This window comes from Atractosteus spatula, chromosome 18 (genome assembly GCF_055471065.1).
Source record: "Atractosteus spatula isolate fAtrSpa1 chromosome 18, fAtrSpa1.hap1, whole genome shotgun sequence".
NCBI lineage: Eukaryota > Metazoa > Chordata > Actinopteri > Semionotiformes > Lepisosteidae > Atractosteus > Atractosteus spatula.
Window position 1 is genome coordinate 3,883,557 of NC_142723.1, and position 16,791 is coordinate 3,900,347.

Here is a 16,791-nt window from a genome sequence, read left to right on the forward strand (position 1 = left end):
TCCTTAAGCTTTTGATCTGATATTAAAATATGATCTCTGTCAATTGCAATCTTTAGAGACTGTTACAATAAAAAAAGGAAACAGAAAATAAATCAGGCTTGTGAAGGAGCGTCGCTTACATACTGTATCGTGAAAGAGGATGGAGGGCATTTCTTGTTTTTTCCCACTTTCCTCTGTCCTCACTTCCAGAGGCAGAACAAAGTCCATTCCTTTCCAGCTGGTGTGATGCAATGGAACCCAGCCAGCAGGTGAGCTTCACTCACCATGGAGTGCTCTTCTGGCCAGACAACGATGATGATGCTTCAGCAACATACCCTGCCTATCCATCCTTAGCGACACACTTGCTTTATGTTTGTGCATCTAAATGAAACAGCTTTTACAGTCACAAATGTGCTCAACGTGATGGTTAGGTGACAAATCAGGATAACTCTGATGCAAAAAAAAAAAGATCAAGAGTCGAGAGTGGATTTTGATATTTCGTTGTTATACAAAAATAGAGTTTTGGGCAATGGCTGTTTCCCGTCAGCTGCAGTCATTTTCTAATTGCATTAATTTGCCTTTTGGTTAACTGTCCTCCAGCACGTAATCGATGGGAAGGTGATTAAAAATGAACATTTGCAGTCCGACGTCATCAAATAAACTCTTTAACCGTTCCTTTGTCTGTCTTGAGCCAATAACGGCCATTGACTAAATGCACTGCAAAGGGTTTTAAAGTTTTTCCCCCGAAAGGATACAATACGATGATGATAAAATAGTCTCAACATGTGAAACATTTTTAGGGTTATATATAAAACATATATATACATGTTTTAAGTACAGATTTAAATTGGGGTGTATTTTAAAAATTCCCTGAACGTGCCATAATGTTTGAGTACTAAAAGGAGAAAAAAAATTGCACAGGATTGTCACTCCTCACTCTGCACTCAGCAACCTTACAACTACAAAGTAATTTGTCAAGTGCCGGCATTTGTCTTGCCGGTTCACCTCTGTTTCACTTTTAATCATTTTATGATATGGGACTTCAACCTAGAGGAATTAACACTGGAGCTGTGTTTAATAAATAATAAGCACTAGTGATACAGAAAGATAAACCCACCTTAGCTTGAGCATTACTCAGTTAATTAGCCACTCCACTGAGATAATGGCATCTCACGGGCTTCATGGGTGTGTATGCACACATTTACACTTTCAGTCCTGTGAGAAACTACTAAAAAGATACAATATTATGCCCACTGCTCTCCACTTACTGTATTTGCTACCTGATAATTGGCCTACTCTTTTTAGTGTGAAGCTTGCATGGAGTTTACTGTGAAACTATCACTGTAAGATCTGATGAGAGGAAGACTTAAAGAAGGTACAGTATATGTCAATAACAGGAGCATCACTGCTGCCCAGCTCTGACTAAGCAGCCTGTTCATACAGTATGTTGACCTCCCCCACATGCACTTTGCTTTCAGCAGGTGCTGAACTCTCTACCCTTGCACCTCTGGATCAATGAGGAGCTAACAGCTAAACAAGCCCACTGTACTTCTCTTTCTTCTTACTTCTTGAAGGAACCGAAGCACTTATTTCAGCCAGATTGCCTTTGTATTGTCCCATAAACATCTTGTTTCAGTGGAAATTCACTGAAAATGGAAAACACACAATCTGTCTTTTTAGACCCACCCCTCACCCTGTTTTGGAAGAGTTCAATAAAGAGGTACAAATATTGTCTGCACAGCTCACTTGTTAATTAATCAATAAAAGTCGGTAATTAGTAAGACTGATTACTGAGCATAGTCCGCAGGTGGGTCGATTAATTGATTCTCCTTTAATATCATTATTCGGGTCTTGTAGCTTGTAAGCAGTGGAAAAAATGATGAGTCATGTTCAGTGTTTTAAGCAGATACGCCTCCATTGAGATTAAATGAAATTAAAAGACAGGTCTGTGACCTGTCTTCTTCTTGGATAATATAGGAACATTATTTTTGATGGACATGCACAGTTTGCAGTCATGCAGTTTGAGGAAAGTAATAGAGCATGCTTGAAATCTAATTAATAGAGTTAATATATTAATAACACACTCCTCTTTCTCCATTTGAACAGATTGGTGCCATGTAAGATACATTTTTTTTTGTCACACATCAAACTTTTTCCTCTTTTCATTTTTCTTCTCGAATGTACTTTAGTTCTCAGTACAATACAAGTGTGGTGCCAACAGACAACAATCTGATTGATATCTAACACAGCAGATAAGATAGGGACAGAATTGTCTGCATTTGTGAACATGCTGACAAAGAAAATAGTGGTATAATAAATGCGTAATAATAACAACAACAATAATAATAATAATGTTTGCAGCAGGTGGTTTTATTGATTTATATTGTAGCTGTGCCAGGGATGCTGCTGCTGTCAGCCTTTCTGCTTGTGTCTTATGGCAGAGGAGGCCTGCATTCAGAAAGCAGACTTGAAAACCCAGCATCAGAGCTGGAGAAGAGTAATAAACAGAGACAGCAGTCAGACTTCCATGGGAAACTGGGGAAAAAAAAGTGTTACGGCAGAGGAAAGCACAAATGCTCTACCCATGGGCTTCTATTATATAAGTCACAAACTTCAACGTGATTAATTAACTGGTATCCACTGTTATCAAAACCACCCACGGTGCTTTCTCGAAAGTGTTATTTGGCTAAATATGATAAATTTAATTTCCAGCTCTATTGACGTAATACTATTAATAATTTAATGTGCCTTAATCATAATCCTTATAATTCATAATTAGATTTTATTTAAATGGATAAATCCTGTTGTTGTGCTGCATTCCATATGGAACAAATCTTGTTTCCAAATTGAATTAACCAACAAAAAGAGAAGAAAGAAAAAACTTTCAGTCACTGCACGTACTGTTAATTATCAAAGGCAATTATTTGAAAGTCATTATGCATCGATACATTCAATAATGTCGCCATCTTTGTTTCATATAATAGGTAATCGAGCATTTCCTTTCTATATCATTGGAGAGTTGATACGCTTCTTTATCTCAAGACCAAGTGTTTTCATTTTTTTTCAAGAAACTCCTCCAGCAAATTATTCTGCATGCTATTATTGTAGAGAAAGGTGAATAGATTCTCGTTCCTGTAACAGTGATATTTATTCAGTAGGTCTTATGTCAAAGAGTGATATGTCAGCTTTTCAGAAATTGCGGCATTCAACCGATGTTTCAAAGAAGCATGAACAAAATACTTGAATATGTAAAAGAGATGATTTTTACCACGCACTCAAATTTGCTTTAAATGAGTGCCTTATCTAGAAAGATGACATTTTGACTATAAGGTCTTCTTCACATCAAGATATTTTTTGCTCTGCCAGAGAAATATGTTAACATGGGCTCCATATTTAAAAGAAAAATGGGCGATTATCTTGACATTATTCCGCAAATCAAAATTGAAATAGCCTCCCACCACCACTACGTTCTCAAATTTTCAAGTCAGTTTGCTAAATCTCTCAGTGTAGTTTGTTTTAAAGTAGTAGTAAATTAAGTTCAATAAATGCATAGTTTAAGCCTGTCCACTTATTTCCTGGTTTCACTCCAAACCAAGCACTGATGCATGTCTGTAATGTCATTGGATGTACTTTGACTTGAATGTTTGCTGTCCAGCCAAACTCTGACGCTTCAGTGGAAAACAGTGTCACGTCTAGAGGATTAATGGGACCTGGGTTGAATCTCAGAGAAACAGCATTGCCAAACATGTCTCTAGGAGAAGTCCGGGTTATTATTTTGTACATTTGGTCAGATACTTCAGAAGATTAGCTGTAACAAAATCTACTAGAATCCGAAAGTAAAATGATCCTCTGTGTTTGATTGTCTTGCTCTAAAACAGGTCATTTTTATGGGATTTAACATCAATAAGTTCTGTGTTTCCAGAGCCAAGCCCATACATACCATAAGGGTGTTTGATCTGGGTACTCTATATCCACACTGTCTGTAAGCTGTTTTAGTCCTTACAGTTTCATTTTCTCAGAGAGATACTGTAGCACTTCAGTTCTCTTCAAGTTTGTGCTAGCATTATTGTCATTTTATGTACAGTATTTACTCTTACCTTACTGTATCTGCACAGTTGCAACTTGTCCTTAGACTTGTCAATGTGCATTTTCCGTATTGAGTATTGCCCTGGAAAAGGACATAACCTAAGCAAATAAATAATAAATAAAATGAAAATTAAAGCCCACAGCGCACTGAGCTGCAGCTGGGATGTTGCTGCTCTTCCTGAGCTACGGACCTGAGGGACCCACAGAGTTCCGAACAGCAGCTTCAGAGAGACACACTGTTCTCATGCTCCTCTCACCTTCCTCTTCACCAGCAGACAGACGATGCAGCACAGACCGACGGCCAGCAACAGACGCAGTCCTCCGACAACACAGAAAACAAAACACAGCCCAAGAGGCTCCACGTCTCAAATATCCCCTTCAGATTCCGGGATCCGGATCTCAGGCAAATGTTTGGCGTAAGTACACTTCACACCAGGTCAGAACATCCCAGTCACTTTTTACAGTTAGTTTGGTTTTACTACTTCAGATCTTCAGCTGTTTATGTTCTATAAGAAGAAAACAACATTCTTGGCTAAGATCCTTCATGGATCTAGCTCACTTTTCAGTTTTTTAAATTCAGATTTCTCAATTTTGCAGTGCTGCAAAGCAGGGTTAGGTGGTGCTATTCCATTCTTGCATAAGTTCAAAGTTGCTTTTTAATGAAAGTGCATTTGGTTCTTGTGCACCAATAGCTCAATACTCTTCTACTTTTGTTGGAAGTCCTTTCACCCACAAAAATAGTTCTCTCTTATTACAGTATGTGTTCGAGTTCCCCTTTTGCTCCATTCTGATCATAGCAAAAAGTAGGTTACTGACACACACTTTGTGTGACATTCTAAAGAAACAGTTTATTCTGATAAATCTACTAATCTCTTTTGTAGAACAAAGAATAACAGCAGTATTTGCCCTGAGAAAGTTTTTATTGCTAGTTCTTGAGAGCAAAATGTGAATATTAAGGTATCTAGGCATATCAGCAACATGTTAAATTTGGCATATTGTTTAAAGACTAGGAATCTGTAATTGTTTCTCCAATGTCACGATAGTACCATGTTTTGTACCTCCTAACGATCCTAATTTAGCTCAAGATGCTAATACAACAAGAACCCAGTTTTAAGGCTTGTTTTGTTTTTTTTTTTCTTTACAGCAATTTGGTAAAATCTTAGATGTTGAAATAATTTTTAATGAGCGGGGATCTAAGGTAAGCATGCCATTTTATATTTCAGAAAGCCTGACAATAGTGTGGCAAAAATGTATTATTTAATTTGCAGGAAAGCACTTTATAGAAGAAAATATATATATATAGTAAAAATGTAGTTATTAGGTTCTTTACTTTTGTATTGTATAAATAAATATAACTATTTGGGGGCCTAAATCATTAATAATGGAATATTTTTAGTTAATAATACATGGTATTCACTCCAAAAGTACTTCAAAAAGTTATCGACTGTTTTTCAGTTTTCTCTTTTCTATGTAATGTCTCAATAAAATGTATGTACAGTACTAAAGTGTATATAAAACATTAAAAATTCTACACATGCAATATATACATAAGTAGACATTTATTTTGACAGTTCTGATTCCAATTATTGTTAATCAGTCACAGATAAATAATATTCCATTAATATTCCCATTCCCATAATCCAAAAAGACCACTTTTTCTTGAAAATCACCATAATCTTCCAATGTGCAAAGCAGATTTTTAAATTATAAATTTGAAAGGATGGTTAAATTAATAAACATATTTCAAAATATTTGGGCAAAAGAGGCTCTCAATTAGTTTAAATTTATTTCAAGTTAAAATTAATATAGTGCAAATATTTAAGGTGAATATCACTTCTGTTTTAGAGAATGCAGTTTAAATCACTAAATGAGATCATATCGTACCCTGGCTTTTTCAGCCATTACCTCTAGATCCTAAAGGTTTCTCCTGCCATTGAGCTGAAGGCCAGTAGCAAAAAGGCAGACTTGAAATTTAGTTTTTATTTGGAATGGGAAAACAGTGTGTGTGCATTATTCTGGTCGAGTAAGAACTGCAAGTTGTGTTTTTTTTATTAATTTGTTAATGCTCATTTTTATATCTGTGCCATGTTTAGCATTTTTTTAGTTTCCATTTGTAATTAAAGCCTTAGCTGTTAATATATTGTTTTGATTTGTTCTCACAAGTTAAAACTGAAGTTTGACAGAAGAAAAAACATTGTTAATTTATATCCCTAGTGTTGCATGAAACATATTCTTAGGATAACCACTGTAGCATGACTCAGTCGCCAAAAGGCAATGTTCTACAATATTTTGTCATACAGTATGTTGTCAATTCTGCGCACAAGTGTTTACTTTCTTATAAGTAGATTCTTTTGTTCTGGTTGGGAAAATATTTACGCATGAAATGGGCTCACTTTTTTTTCCTCATAATTCAGTCTCTCTCCTTCTATTGTTTCTTTTTGTGTGAAGACACTTTAAATTTATTTTAATTCCATTTTTTCAGTAGATTTATTTTCTTCTGTTACAACCTGTTTGAGGTATTTTTTTAAAAATATATGTATATGTTTTGGGGATATATTTATCTGTTATCTCTTGGGCGGGTGAGGGTTTGTCTCTAACTCCAGGGGAAGATATTGTTCACGTCTGTTGCTTATTTATTGCACATCTCAATGCTGTTATTTATTTTTTTGGGGGGGAAAGATTATTTTCTAATTTGCATGTTGCAAAGGCAAAGAAGAAGCGAAAATCAAGAAATGTAAAAAAAAAAGAATAAGTCAGACACACACGAAAGAAAATCTTTTGGAGGGGGAAAAAATGATTTTAAAGTAACGGGACAAAGTAAAACTTTGGTCAATGATTGAATGAATAACATGCATGTTGTCTCCCCTTCTCCCGCCTGCATGCAGGGATTTGGTTTCGTAACATTCGAAAATAGTGCCGATGCGGACAGGGCGCGAGAGAAATTACACGGCACGGTGGTAGAGGGCCGTAAAATCGAGGTGCATGTTCCAAATATTTCCCTTCTCATCTCTTTCTGAATGTCTGCTTCACTCTCATGTTGTTGTTTCAGATACATCATTTGTCTCTCCATGTGCTCCTTCCCTCCCCCATGTTTTTTTTTCCTTTATTTTTGAAAAAAATCTATCCATAGAAAACTATCTGTATCTGCTCAGGTAGATCTTTTTACCTTTTATTTATTTGTTTGCTTTAAAAGGCCTGTATGACCTTTATCTCATTTAGTTATTTGATTTTGTTATTATTTGTGTAGAAATAACAGAGAGAGAAAACTCTCGCCCCCTTCCCCCCCCCAAACCCATATGAAGCTATGATTTCCTATGTTGAATTATGTTTTTTTAACTTTTTTAAAACAAATGGGTGCAGTAATTTCCAAAATAAAGCTTAAAAAAAAAAAAGGAAATTGTGTATTTATTGAGAATAACTATGGTTAGCTGCCATACTGCAGGGTTGACGAGGGATGTGCGGTGGCCTGGAAATAAATCAACAACATCCAAAAATTCTGTGATATTAAGACCAAAATCCAAGACAAAACTGATTGGGAATGTTTTTAGGGTGCTGGAATACGTTGTAGCAGACCAAAGGGGCGAAATTGGGGCGTTAGTTGACCTAATGTGTCTAAAATTGTGACAAATCAGTACCTGCAGAAGTAAACGCTGTGTCACCACTGATTCCCACTCAACACTGCCATTGAAAGCCTGTTTTTCTAGAGTCATTCCGATATTAAGTGGTGTCGCCTTTGAGTAAGATGTTGCATATTTTGCCTTTTTATCCCCCCCCTTTTCAACGATAGAGCGTAGGGCCCTCACCAAACTCTCAGTAACCACGGTAACTGTATACATACACATGCTGGCGATGTGCCGAATGGTAAGTGGAGAAGTCCATCTGCCGTTTCACGTATTAAGCGCTGATACCACGTGAATTTTTTTGACTTGTTGTTATTAAGTTTCTTGATGCTATTTTTATATTGGTACGCCTGTACTTGAGTGTACGTTTTTTAGCCGCCTGAGAGGCACTGATTGGACTGAACTGACTCGTGCACATCTTACTCAGATTGTTAACTCCATATTGTGTTAAATAATGCACCCTCTTTTATCCTTTGTTAGCTGTGGTTTAAGCTTGAATGATTTTTTTTCTTTTTCTTTGTTTAGTTTTTATTTTTTTATTTATTCTTGCGATGAAACAAAGGCTCTTGTTCCAAGTGTTGAATGCTAAATGTTGCTTTTTTTTTTCCAATGGTATTTCTATTCTCAAGGGTTATGTTGCACACTGCTAATCTTGTTTGTCTTTCTTTGTTCTTGTACCTTGTCTCTCTTCCCCTTCTCCACTGCATGTTCCTTCATATATGGATATTTTGTTTGTTTGGTTGGTTGTTCTTCCTATTTTGTTTTTTAATTTATCATGAAGTCTTAAAGCATGCTTTCAATTTTCTAAATGAAAATATGCAGTTACTTTTCATTTGCTTTGATGTCTTTTTCTAAACTGATAAATGATATTGCTTTTTTGAAATGATATATAAGATAAACGTAATGATAAAACTGTTTGTGATTTTGTTATGCATCTTATTTTTGTATTTAAATACAGATATATTTATTTGAATGTAAATACAGTAATGATAATGCATGCATTTTTATTAGATGAAGTAAATTAATGTACAGTATGAGGACACGGACACCATTCCAGGGTATACTAATTTTGTCTTCTTTGTGCTTAGGTTAATAATGCAACAGCACGGGTAATGACAAATAAAAAGACAGTCAACCCTTATGCAAATGGTAAGTCAAACTTCAACCTCTCAGGTACTAGAGTCTGCTAGTATGCCCCTGTGCCTCACAATGTGGTTACTGCATATCGTCTTTGGGCAAATAGTTTGTTAAGTCTGAATTACAGATGCAAAAGCTAGCTACTGAACATATGAAAACTTGAAGTTCTTCTATGGCTGCCTAGCCTGTGGTGCTGTTAAAGGCTAGTAAAGTGAAAAAGGTGTATCCGGAGCCCCTCATACACAGATGTTGAAATAATTAATAGGATTTATATTGTGCTTTTCATCCCAGAGGATCCCAAAGCACTTTACATGTACAGTACAGTAGGAGGGGACTCTCTCCATCCACCACTGCAGTGCAGCCCCACCTAGGTGAGGCACAACAGCCATTCTGCACCTGCAGCCCCACTGATCAGGTGCAGGAGTGAGAATTTGTGAACTGAATTGGCCAGAGTGGAATTTAACAAGGACGCCAGGGTAAACCCCTATTCTTACAACCAGGGGGTCTTTCATGACCACATTATTAAGGACCACAGTTTAATGTGTCATACGGAGGTTAGCACCTCCCTTCCATGCTGGAGTGCTGGTTTGTAAATTCTGGGCCAAAAAGAAGGACACCACCTACTGGTCTGCCAGGTGTAAAGTTTTGGACTGAGCAAAGTAGTGCTTAGCAGCTCTTTCACTCGCTCTTCTCTATAAACATGCACGGCTCACAGATGGAAAACCTTCGAGAAATGGAGCACTGAGAGTTCAGGGGAGTGCGTCTTAAATCTTTCACACTTAAATGTTCTTCTAAGTGTGAGGGGTGAGGCGCACACAGCAGTGACTGTCTGGAGAAGAAATAGGAAAGGGCTGGTTTTTCTCTCGAGCTGCAGCATAAGGTCCAGCACGTGCCTTTGCTTTGAAAAGTAACTGGGCATTTAATGGTGAGAACTGACAGCTCTGCATTCTGAGTTTATAGGAAATCAATGAGAAGTGCCCTGGTTTAAAATACCATATGTACAGGGAGCTTTATAGCGTCACTCTTGGTTAGCTTCCCCAGATCAGGAGCTATCTGATTTGCTAATGGCTCCCTTCCTTCTGATCTCATGATTGTTTGGAACAAAGGAAGGCACAGCTCTTACATTTTTCATGGCAAAGTTAAAGTGTTAAAGTTGCCAAGCTGTAAGGGCATACTGTAGAGATCAACACAGTGCTGCTTTTTCGTACACCTTTAATTTTAAACATACAGGAACGCGTACTATGTAGGCCCGACTTGTACAATGCCATAATTTCACAGTTGCATTTATAGGTTCCTCTGTTGTACAGCTTGGCAGAATCTATTAAATTCATCACCATCTGTGATAAATTAACATCACAATAACAACCAACATCAACAATTGTTCTGTGTGTGTGACATTATGAGCTTCAAGGCACACCAGTTTAACCTACTGTATCTAATCTGTCTGTGTACAGTATCTGGATCTATGTGTCAATGAGTGTATCAGTCTGTCTGTCTAGCAGTATGCTTTAAATATTTTAAAAGAACAGTGAAAGCATCACACATTGATATGAGGAAATCTCTTAAGCAATTTATAGGCAAGCAACTGTCTGTTCTTAAAAAAAAATGCCAGTCTAAGAGAGCTCATTAGTTAGGTTATAGAAGTGCAAGGAATGCAGAATTGGGCAGTCATACTTTTAATAAATTGCCAGTTTACAGCACGGAGGAATCAGCTCACTTTTAAACCCGGCGTCTCATAATTAAGCCAGCCCTCATGGCCTGAAAAGTCCAATTTAAACACTAGAAAGCAATGAGGCTATGGCAGACAGGAATCTTCCTCTGTGACACAAATGAGCAACTGTCAGCTGTTAAAGGCAGGGGCCTGTGTTTAGAGTAGCAAGGTGCATTGTAAAACTGCAAATTGAAATCATGAGTGGGTCAGGACACCATTTATAATAAAACAAAACTTAATGCGCTGTCAACGACTTTTATGGGCATCACGTTGGTGGGATCAGTTTGTTTTAATTAACTCTAGCTTTTCACATCTCTGAGTTTACAGCTGCATCGTCAGAACATTAGGATCGCTTTGTGGCCTTGACATGACAGATGACATTTTAAAACAAACAGTGCAAATAGGGCTATTTTTTATCATGCAAAATGGAACTGCTGGGGACAACCCAAGATAAAAGATCATGGATATAATAAAAAGATAATTGATTTTTATTAGCTTTGCATTTGTACAGTACATATGGGTTACAGACAGCAAAGGTGGGCTGGAGCTAAAGTGATGTTTGACAGTGGAGGAGATATATAAGATGGCAGTGCAGAGATGAATGCTTTCAGGAGAGGAGCAGTATAGCCAGTATAGCCATGTCTCACACCACCTGCTAGCAAGCATTCATTCATTTTTTTATTTCCTATCAATTAAATGAACATTTCTTTCATGATAAAAGAGCAGAAAAAATGCAGAAATAGAAATGGCAATGCAGAAATAGCAAGGTAATATAGATAAGAAACAGTACACCTCATTACAGGAGAAATAAACTGCTTCCGAAGAGAGCTTTTGATCATTTTAAAAGGTCAAAGAAGCCAAAGTTACTTGAGACCTGTCTGTAAGCGTTGATTAAAAACGTAGCCAAATGGCATGCAAAATCTCCCAGAATGCATTAAAAGCTCTGGACCCCAAATGAAAGGTAAAAGCCTCAAAATGGTGCCCAGTGTGTCAGCTCCTTGGTCAGTCAACTTCTGTGTGACCCTGGAAAGTAAGTCACCTGCCCTGCTTCAGCTTCTTGTTCACACAGCTGTCAGATTTAAAACCAGGGCCAACCATGATGTGTCATCAGTTTTGGTACGGTGTCCTACTTCAGTCTAAAACAAAATCCTATTCTTTTAATCCAATATACGTATTAAAATTAAGCAGTATGGGCATACATGAGTTAACCTGCATGACTTGAACACACTTTAAAAAAGCTTTAGATTGCATAGTTGCTATTTATTTTAAAACACTTTCAGTTTTGCTAAGCTATAATTTATGTAAATAAATCCCCAGCCTCTTGGCAATCAATATTTTCCAGAGGGTCTGGCTTGTTTTCCTCTGATGGCTTGAACCAGGGTACCTCGGCAGCCCTGAGACTGCTGGACGTTAGCTCCTGTCACACATGATTAACCCACACAGTTATGGGCTGCCACATGACTCGTAGACGAGACAAAGTTAAGTTTAATTGCTGTTATTTCCATGATAAATGGAAGTCTTGGCTTCGACGTCTCGGGAAAGTTAGACGATGCAGCCATCAAGAATAGGGAGTGGGAGTTCAGATGAAAAATGAGACAACCTTTCAGCTTTAAGCATCGACCAGCATCTCGGAAGATTTTTCTTGGACAAACTGAGAAGCCATTAGTATAACTGAAAGTCTGTGAGAGGTCTGTCAGAGCCCCTCCACCCACTGTCTCTTATACTGCGAGACTGGCTGAGGGACAGGCTGTATTGAGCCAGCTCAGCGCAGACCACTTCTTGACTTGAGACGCCAGTCCTCTGGTCACGCTTTGTGACTCGTATTGGGAGTAGCTGGAGCCGATGCCAGAGGATGGAAACTTTGTTCTGCTGTTGTTTTTATTATTCAGTCCAAAAAAAAAAAGATTTTGCTGTCAGCAGAAAACATAAAGGAAGAACAGTTTTGCTTTTTCAGAAACCTCCTCTAACCTCTAACCCATGCGCAATTAAATTTGCACCAGTAAAACTCAATATTGCAGCTGTGATTGTTTGTCATCTTGCCAAGAGTAGGAGAGGAGTGCGGTCTAATGAGGTGTCTCTTTCCTTTGTAGGCTGGAAGTTGAATCCAGTGGTGGGTGCCGTCTACAGCCCAGAATTCTATGCAGGTAAATGCACAATGTGCAGTCATTAATTGAAGGATATCATTGAATCCTGTTTGCTTGTATGTAAGTTCAGGTTGAATGTTTTATTATGATTTATTTTCAGTGAAATTTTCTCCTTCTGCCAGGGTTTGGAAACACCTTTTTTGAAGAGCAAAAATAATGAGAATTCAATGAGTTCCGTCTGCTTGTGACAGTGTCTTCTCAGCACCTCACTTTCTGATGTCGTGTGGCTATGGAGCCCCGCGTGATAGATGGGCTTGTAATCGCGTGCTCTACACGGCTGGTGCTGAAACTTGGGATTCATCTGCTCGTTGTCAGGAGTCCAGTGAAAAACTGAGGGGGTTGTGTCTGACACTCCTCTCCCATCTCACACACACACACACACACACACACACACACACACACTCAGACACCAGATTTTAACACAAGCATTTCAATAAGGGATGGAAAGCCACAGGGTCAGCTTTATCACTAAAGCCAGAAGATGGTAGTAGAGACAGCCAGCTTTGCCATGTCCTTAAAAGATTACCATAAGGTGAGGATTTACAGAAAAGCTGGTAACATGCTCACTAAAGGGAGAATTAACGGCGGCAAGCAGCAAGGCCGTTGGGGGGATCCACGTTGATTTGAATAAATAAATAGAGAAATCACTGTAATATCCTGTCCAAATTTTTGTGAGAGCTAATTTAGAAAGGAGTATGGGAGGGGGGGCTCCCAGGAGAGGAATATTGTGCTCCCACAGTGTATAATTTAAAACCTGGCCCGGATCTCTGTGTTGCTACTAAGCAGGCGCTGGCATCACCTCGGAGGCCTGGCAGCCGGTGACTGTTTATTCCAATTAGCCAGTGGGTCCTCTTGTAGCTGGATGAAAATGGCTGTCGGCCCACAGACTCGCACTCACGACTTACAATGAGACACATCTTTCAAACACTGTCTGAACACTGGGGAAGACTTGAAGGCCTCTGAGGTTCCTCTGGGTTCTGATATCTGAAAGCAAGCACTCCGGTCATCTTTCAAAGTGAGCTCATTGTTGGAACTGGAGAGTCCCAGTCCAGACCCTCTGCACTCCGCCGTTATCTTTTCCCATTAGGAGGAAAAATATTGCTGTTTTATGGTAATTGAAACAATGCAAAGAAAAAAAAACCTGAAAGTCTCCTTGTGCTGGGGCATGGAGGGGTTGGAATATATTTTGTAAATTAAAATCAATATTTTCCATTTCTTCAAACACTAATTTTCCTAATTCAGTGCACATTCTGTTAATTACAAAATGGCAGACTATTGATTTAGTTTCATCTCACCTTTCAAATCTCAAAACACCTTTCTTCCTATCTGAATGCAGAGTAGGAAATCTTTCTCCCCTTTTAGTTAATGAGAAGTTTAATTAGAGTATGTGCTGCATTAATATGTTATGATTCTGTTTTCACAGAGAAATTGATCATTTTGTCTCTATAGCATTTGAAACTGATATTTGCCAATTTATTACTCATGGTACTGTCAAGGTTTTGGCATGAAAATAGTTAAGAATATGTATCAGCTGAAGCATTGAAGCACATTGCTAGACAAAACAATTGAAATCAGACTGCTGTGACTTCTTTTACAAAAAAACAATACATTAATGTGGTCCATGTTAAAAAAAAATCTGTTTCTGAAGGCTGTTATAAGCATTTACCAAGGGTTTGAAAAAAAAAATAGGGATTTTGCAGGATTCCCTTGGCAGTAAAACAGACATGACAACCCTGGCTGGCTAATTTTAAATAGGAAATTTGCATATGTATTTCAGTGGTCTCTTGATTTATGAGCTCAAGGTCTAATACTGCAGGGCTCACAGAGGCTGCAACTTATCAGAGGTCAGGTGCTCAAATTATCCCAGACCAAAGTGGGGCCGACAACAGCCCTTAGGTGAACATCCTCTCCTTCAGCCGGCCAAATGATGAAAAATTCAGCCACTTTAGGTATAAAGATGATGTATCTGAGGAGAAACTGTTGATTTAAGGCATCTTTAATCTTCATAAATAAGTAAAAAACAGAAGGTTATACAAAGCTGTCAGGATGGCACTGATGAATGGCGAATTCACCAGTTCTCAATTGCCGGTGAAGACACACGCCGGAAGGCTGAACCACGTTGTACATCATGTCTGCCAGCTCATTTCTATGATTAAATATTCCGTCAGAGCAGGCTATAACCCTGTAAAGCCTAACAAGATTCATATGATGCCCCACTCGAATTTACATAACTCACTTCTCCCAATGTGGAGCATCCCCTGGTCTGCGAGAGGGAAAGAAAATGAGAATTGAGTAAAATTACTCTGAGAGACAAAATCAATAGCGAGAGAAGAAAGAACGGAGCCCTTAATGTGATGCAAATCTGAGATATAGTTATGTCTTGACAACTTGAAGCACAGCTATTAAAGTCAGAACTGGTGGAACGCGATGTAAATCAACTGAAAAACCTTCTAGCAAAATGAGAGAACCGTCCGGAAGGGATGCTAACGATGTACATTTGTTTTTTATTTTGTTTTTGTTTTTGTCAGAAAGCTCTCCCTTTTCATGATTTTTTTTTTTTGGAGTTTACAATTTCAAGATTTCGTCTGAGACAACTGAGTCTCACAAGCCAAATGGGATACCTGCCATCTTCCATTTATACTGACAGCAAGAGAAATTCACATTTTAACGTTTCCGTACAAAGCAGGGCAAAGTAGGCTCCAGAACAGACGAGGGCTTTATGGGAAAACTTTGATAACATTCCTGTAACCTAGGTAACTGCAAAGGAACAGTGTTATTGAATTTGAGATAAAACTGCAATATCTTTGTAATCACATAACTTCCCTGTGAAGTTTATTTTTGAAGAACGGCTCTACAAAAATGATATGAGTTGTGTGTCCTATGTAATTTTCTTATATAAGAGTTCATTCATTATCATCCATCTGAAGCCCTATTTCAATCCTGTAGAAGGATACTCTAGTATTAATCATCTTGCGGGCTATTGTAAATATCACATTATATGCTTTTTTATGAGCCATGACTTCCCTAGTTACACCTGATGCAAAATTTCTCTTTTAAGAATTATTACAGATGTGCTCTGGACCATGTAATGTGTCCCTATGAACAGTCTGGTTTATTTGCCCAGAAATGTTGCCTTTAATATGAGCTGGTTCATGGGCTGTGAGTGGCTTCACAAAAGTGCGCAGCTCGAGCCCCATAGTCCACTCCTTGCTGGTCTGAGTCTGGGTTGGAACATCAGTTCCCTGTGACCGGGACTCCGCACTCCGTTGCTGGAGCGTGAATAAATGTTAATGCTTTTGCCATTGTTCCAGCTCAATACTACTGTTAAATCCCCACTAGTTATACAAGTTTAACCGAATGGAATAATGCTTTAATCCTGATAGCTTTAGAGTCTTTAGAGTACGTTTGTCTTGCAAGACCTGGAAAATGTTACCAGGTTATACAGAAGATATAGATATAGAAGATAAGATTAATACAGGTTTTTTTTCCAAGAATGCAAAATCACTTTATTTCACAAACATTCCTGCAGGTGAGCCTCTAACTCCTAAAGGTTAGATGAATATATGGTATAACCTAGCCAGGAAAGAGCAAAAAGGTTATTAATAACTGTTGTCAGAGGAGCAGGAGCCTACCCTGGCAAGCAGTGGGTGCAAGGCAGGGTATGCCCTGGATGGGACGCCAGTCCCTTGTGAGACACAGAATCACTCTCATACCAGGGCCAGTTTTCCCTGGAAGCTAATTAAGCTACCAGCAATGATAAGCACTGCACCACACTGTCACCCAGTCTTCCTTTTTATTTCTAGATTAAACAAAATTCTCTTAATGGAATTTAAACCATTAAGTGATAACTCATGATGTTATTCTAGTCTTCCCTCTAGCAGTAGCCTAGAAGGGATTCTGTCTTGGGTAAAAGTAAAGATATCGTTAGAACACAGACTGCAGAAGAGATCTTGCACAGACAATATTAATGTCCTCAGCACATTTGCCAAAAAAAAAAATCTCCTTCTTTTTAACTGTTAAAACACAATAAAGCAAAAGATTTTTACCAGCTGAAAATGAAGTAACTCTAAGAAGCAATATAGAAAGAATTACCTCGAACTGTACTCATCACATA

The 16,791-nt window shown here is 38.2% G+C and overlaps 1 protein-coding gene across 24 annotated transcripts in view; it reads left to right on the forward strand.

Moving 5' to 3' along the window:
* Positions 1–16,791, forward strand: part of rbfox1 (RNA binding fox-1 homolog 1) — a 648,127-nt gene that overhangs the window by 593,776 nt on the left and 37,560 nt on the right. For 23 of the 24 annotated variants that reach the window (XR_016094401.1, XR_016094402.1, XM_088936368.1 and 20 more), the window contains 5 exons: positions 4,338–4,481; positions 5,210–5,263; positions 6,951–7,043; positions 8,774–8,834; positions 12,624–12,677. Coding sequence is in view for 22 of the 24 variants with exons in the window: in XM_088936368.1 (XP_088792494.1) it covers positions 4,338–4,481; positions 5,210–5,263; positions 6,951–7,043; positions 8,774–8,834; positions 12,624–12,677 (406 nt within the window). In the remaining 2 variants the exon portion in view is untranslated. The remainder of the gene's footprint in view (positions 1–4,337; positions 4,482–5,209; positions 5,264–6,950; positions 7,044–8,773; positions 8,835–12,623; positions 12,678–16,791) is intronic. The other variant, XM_088936373.1, reaches the window with a different exon arrangement.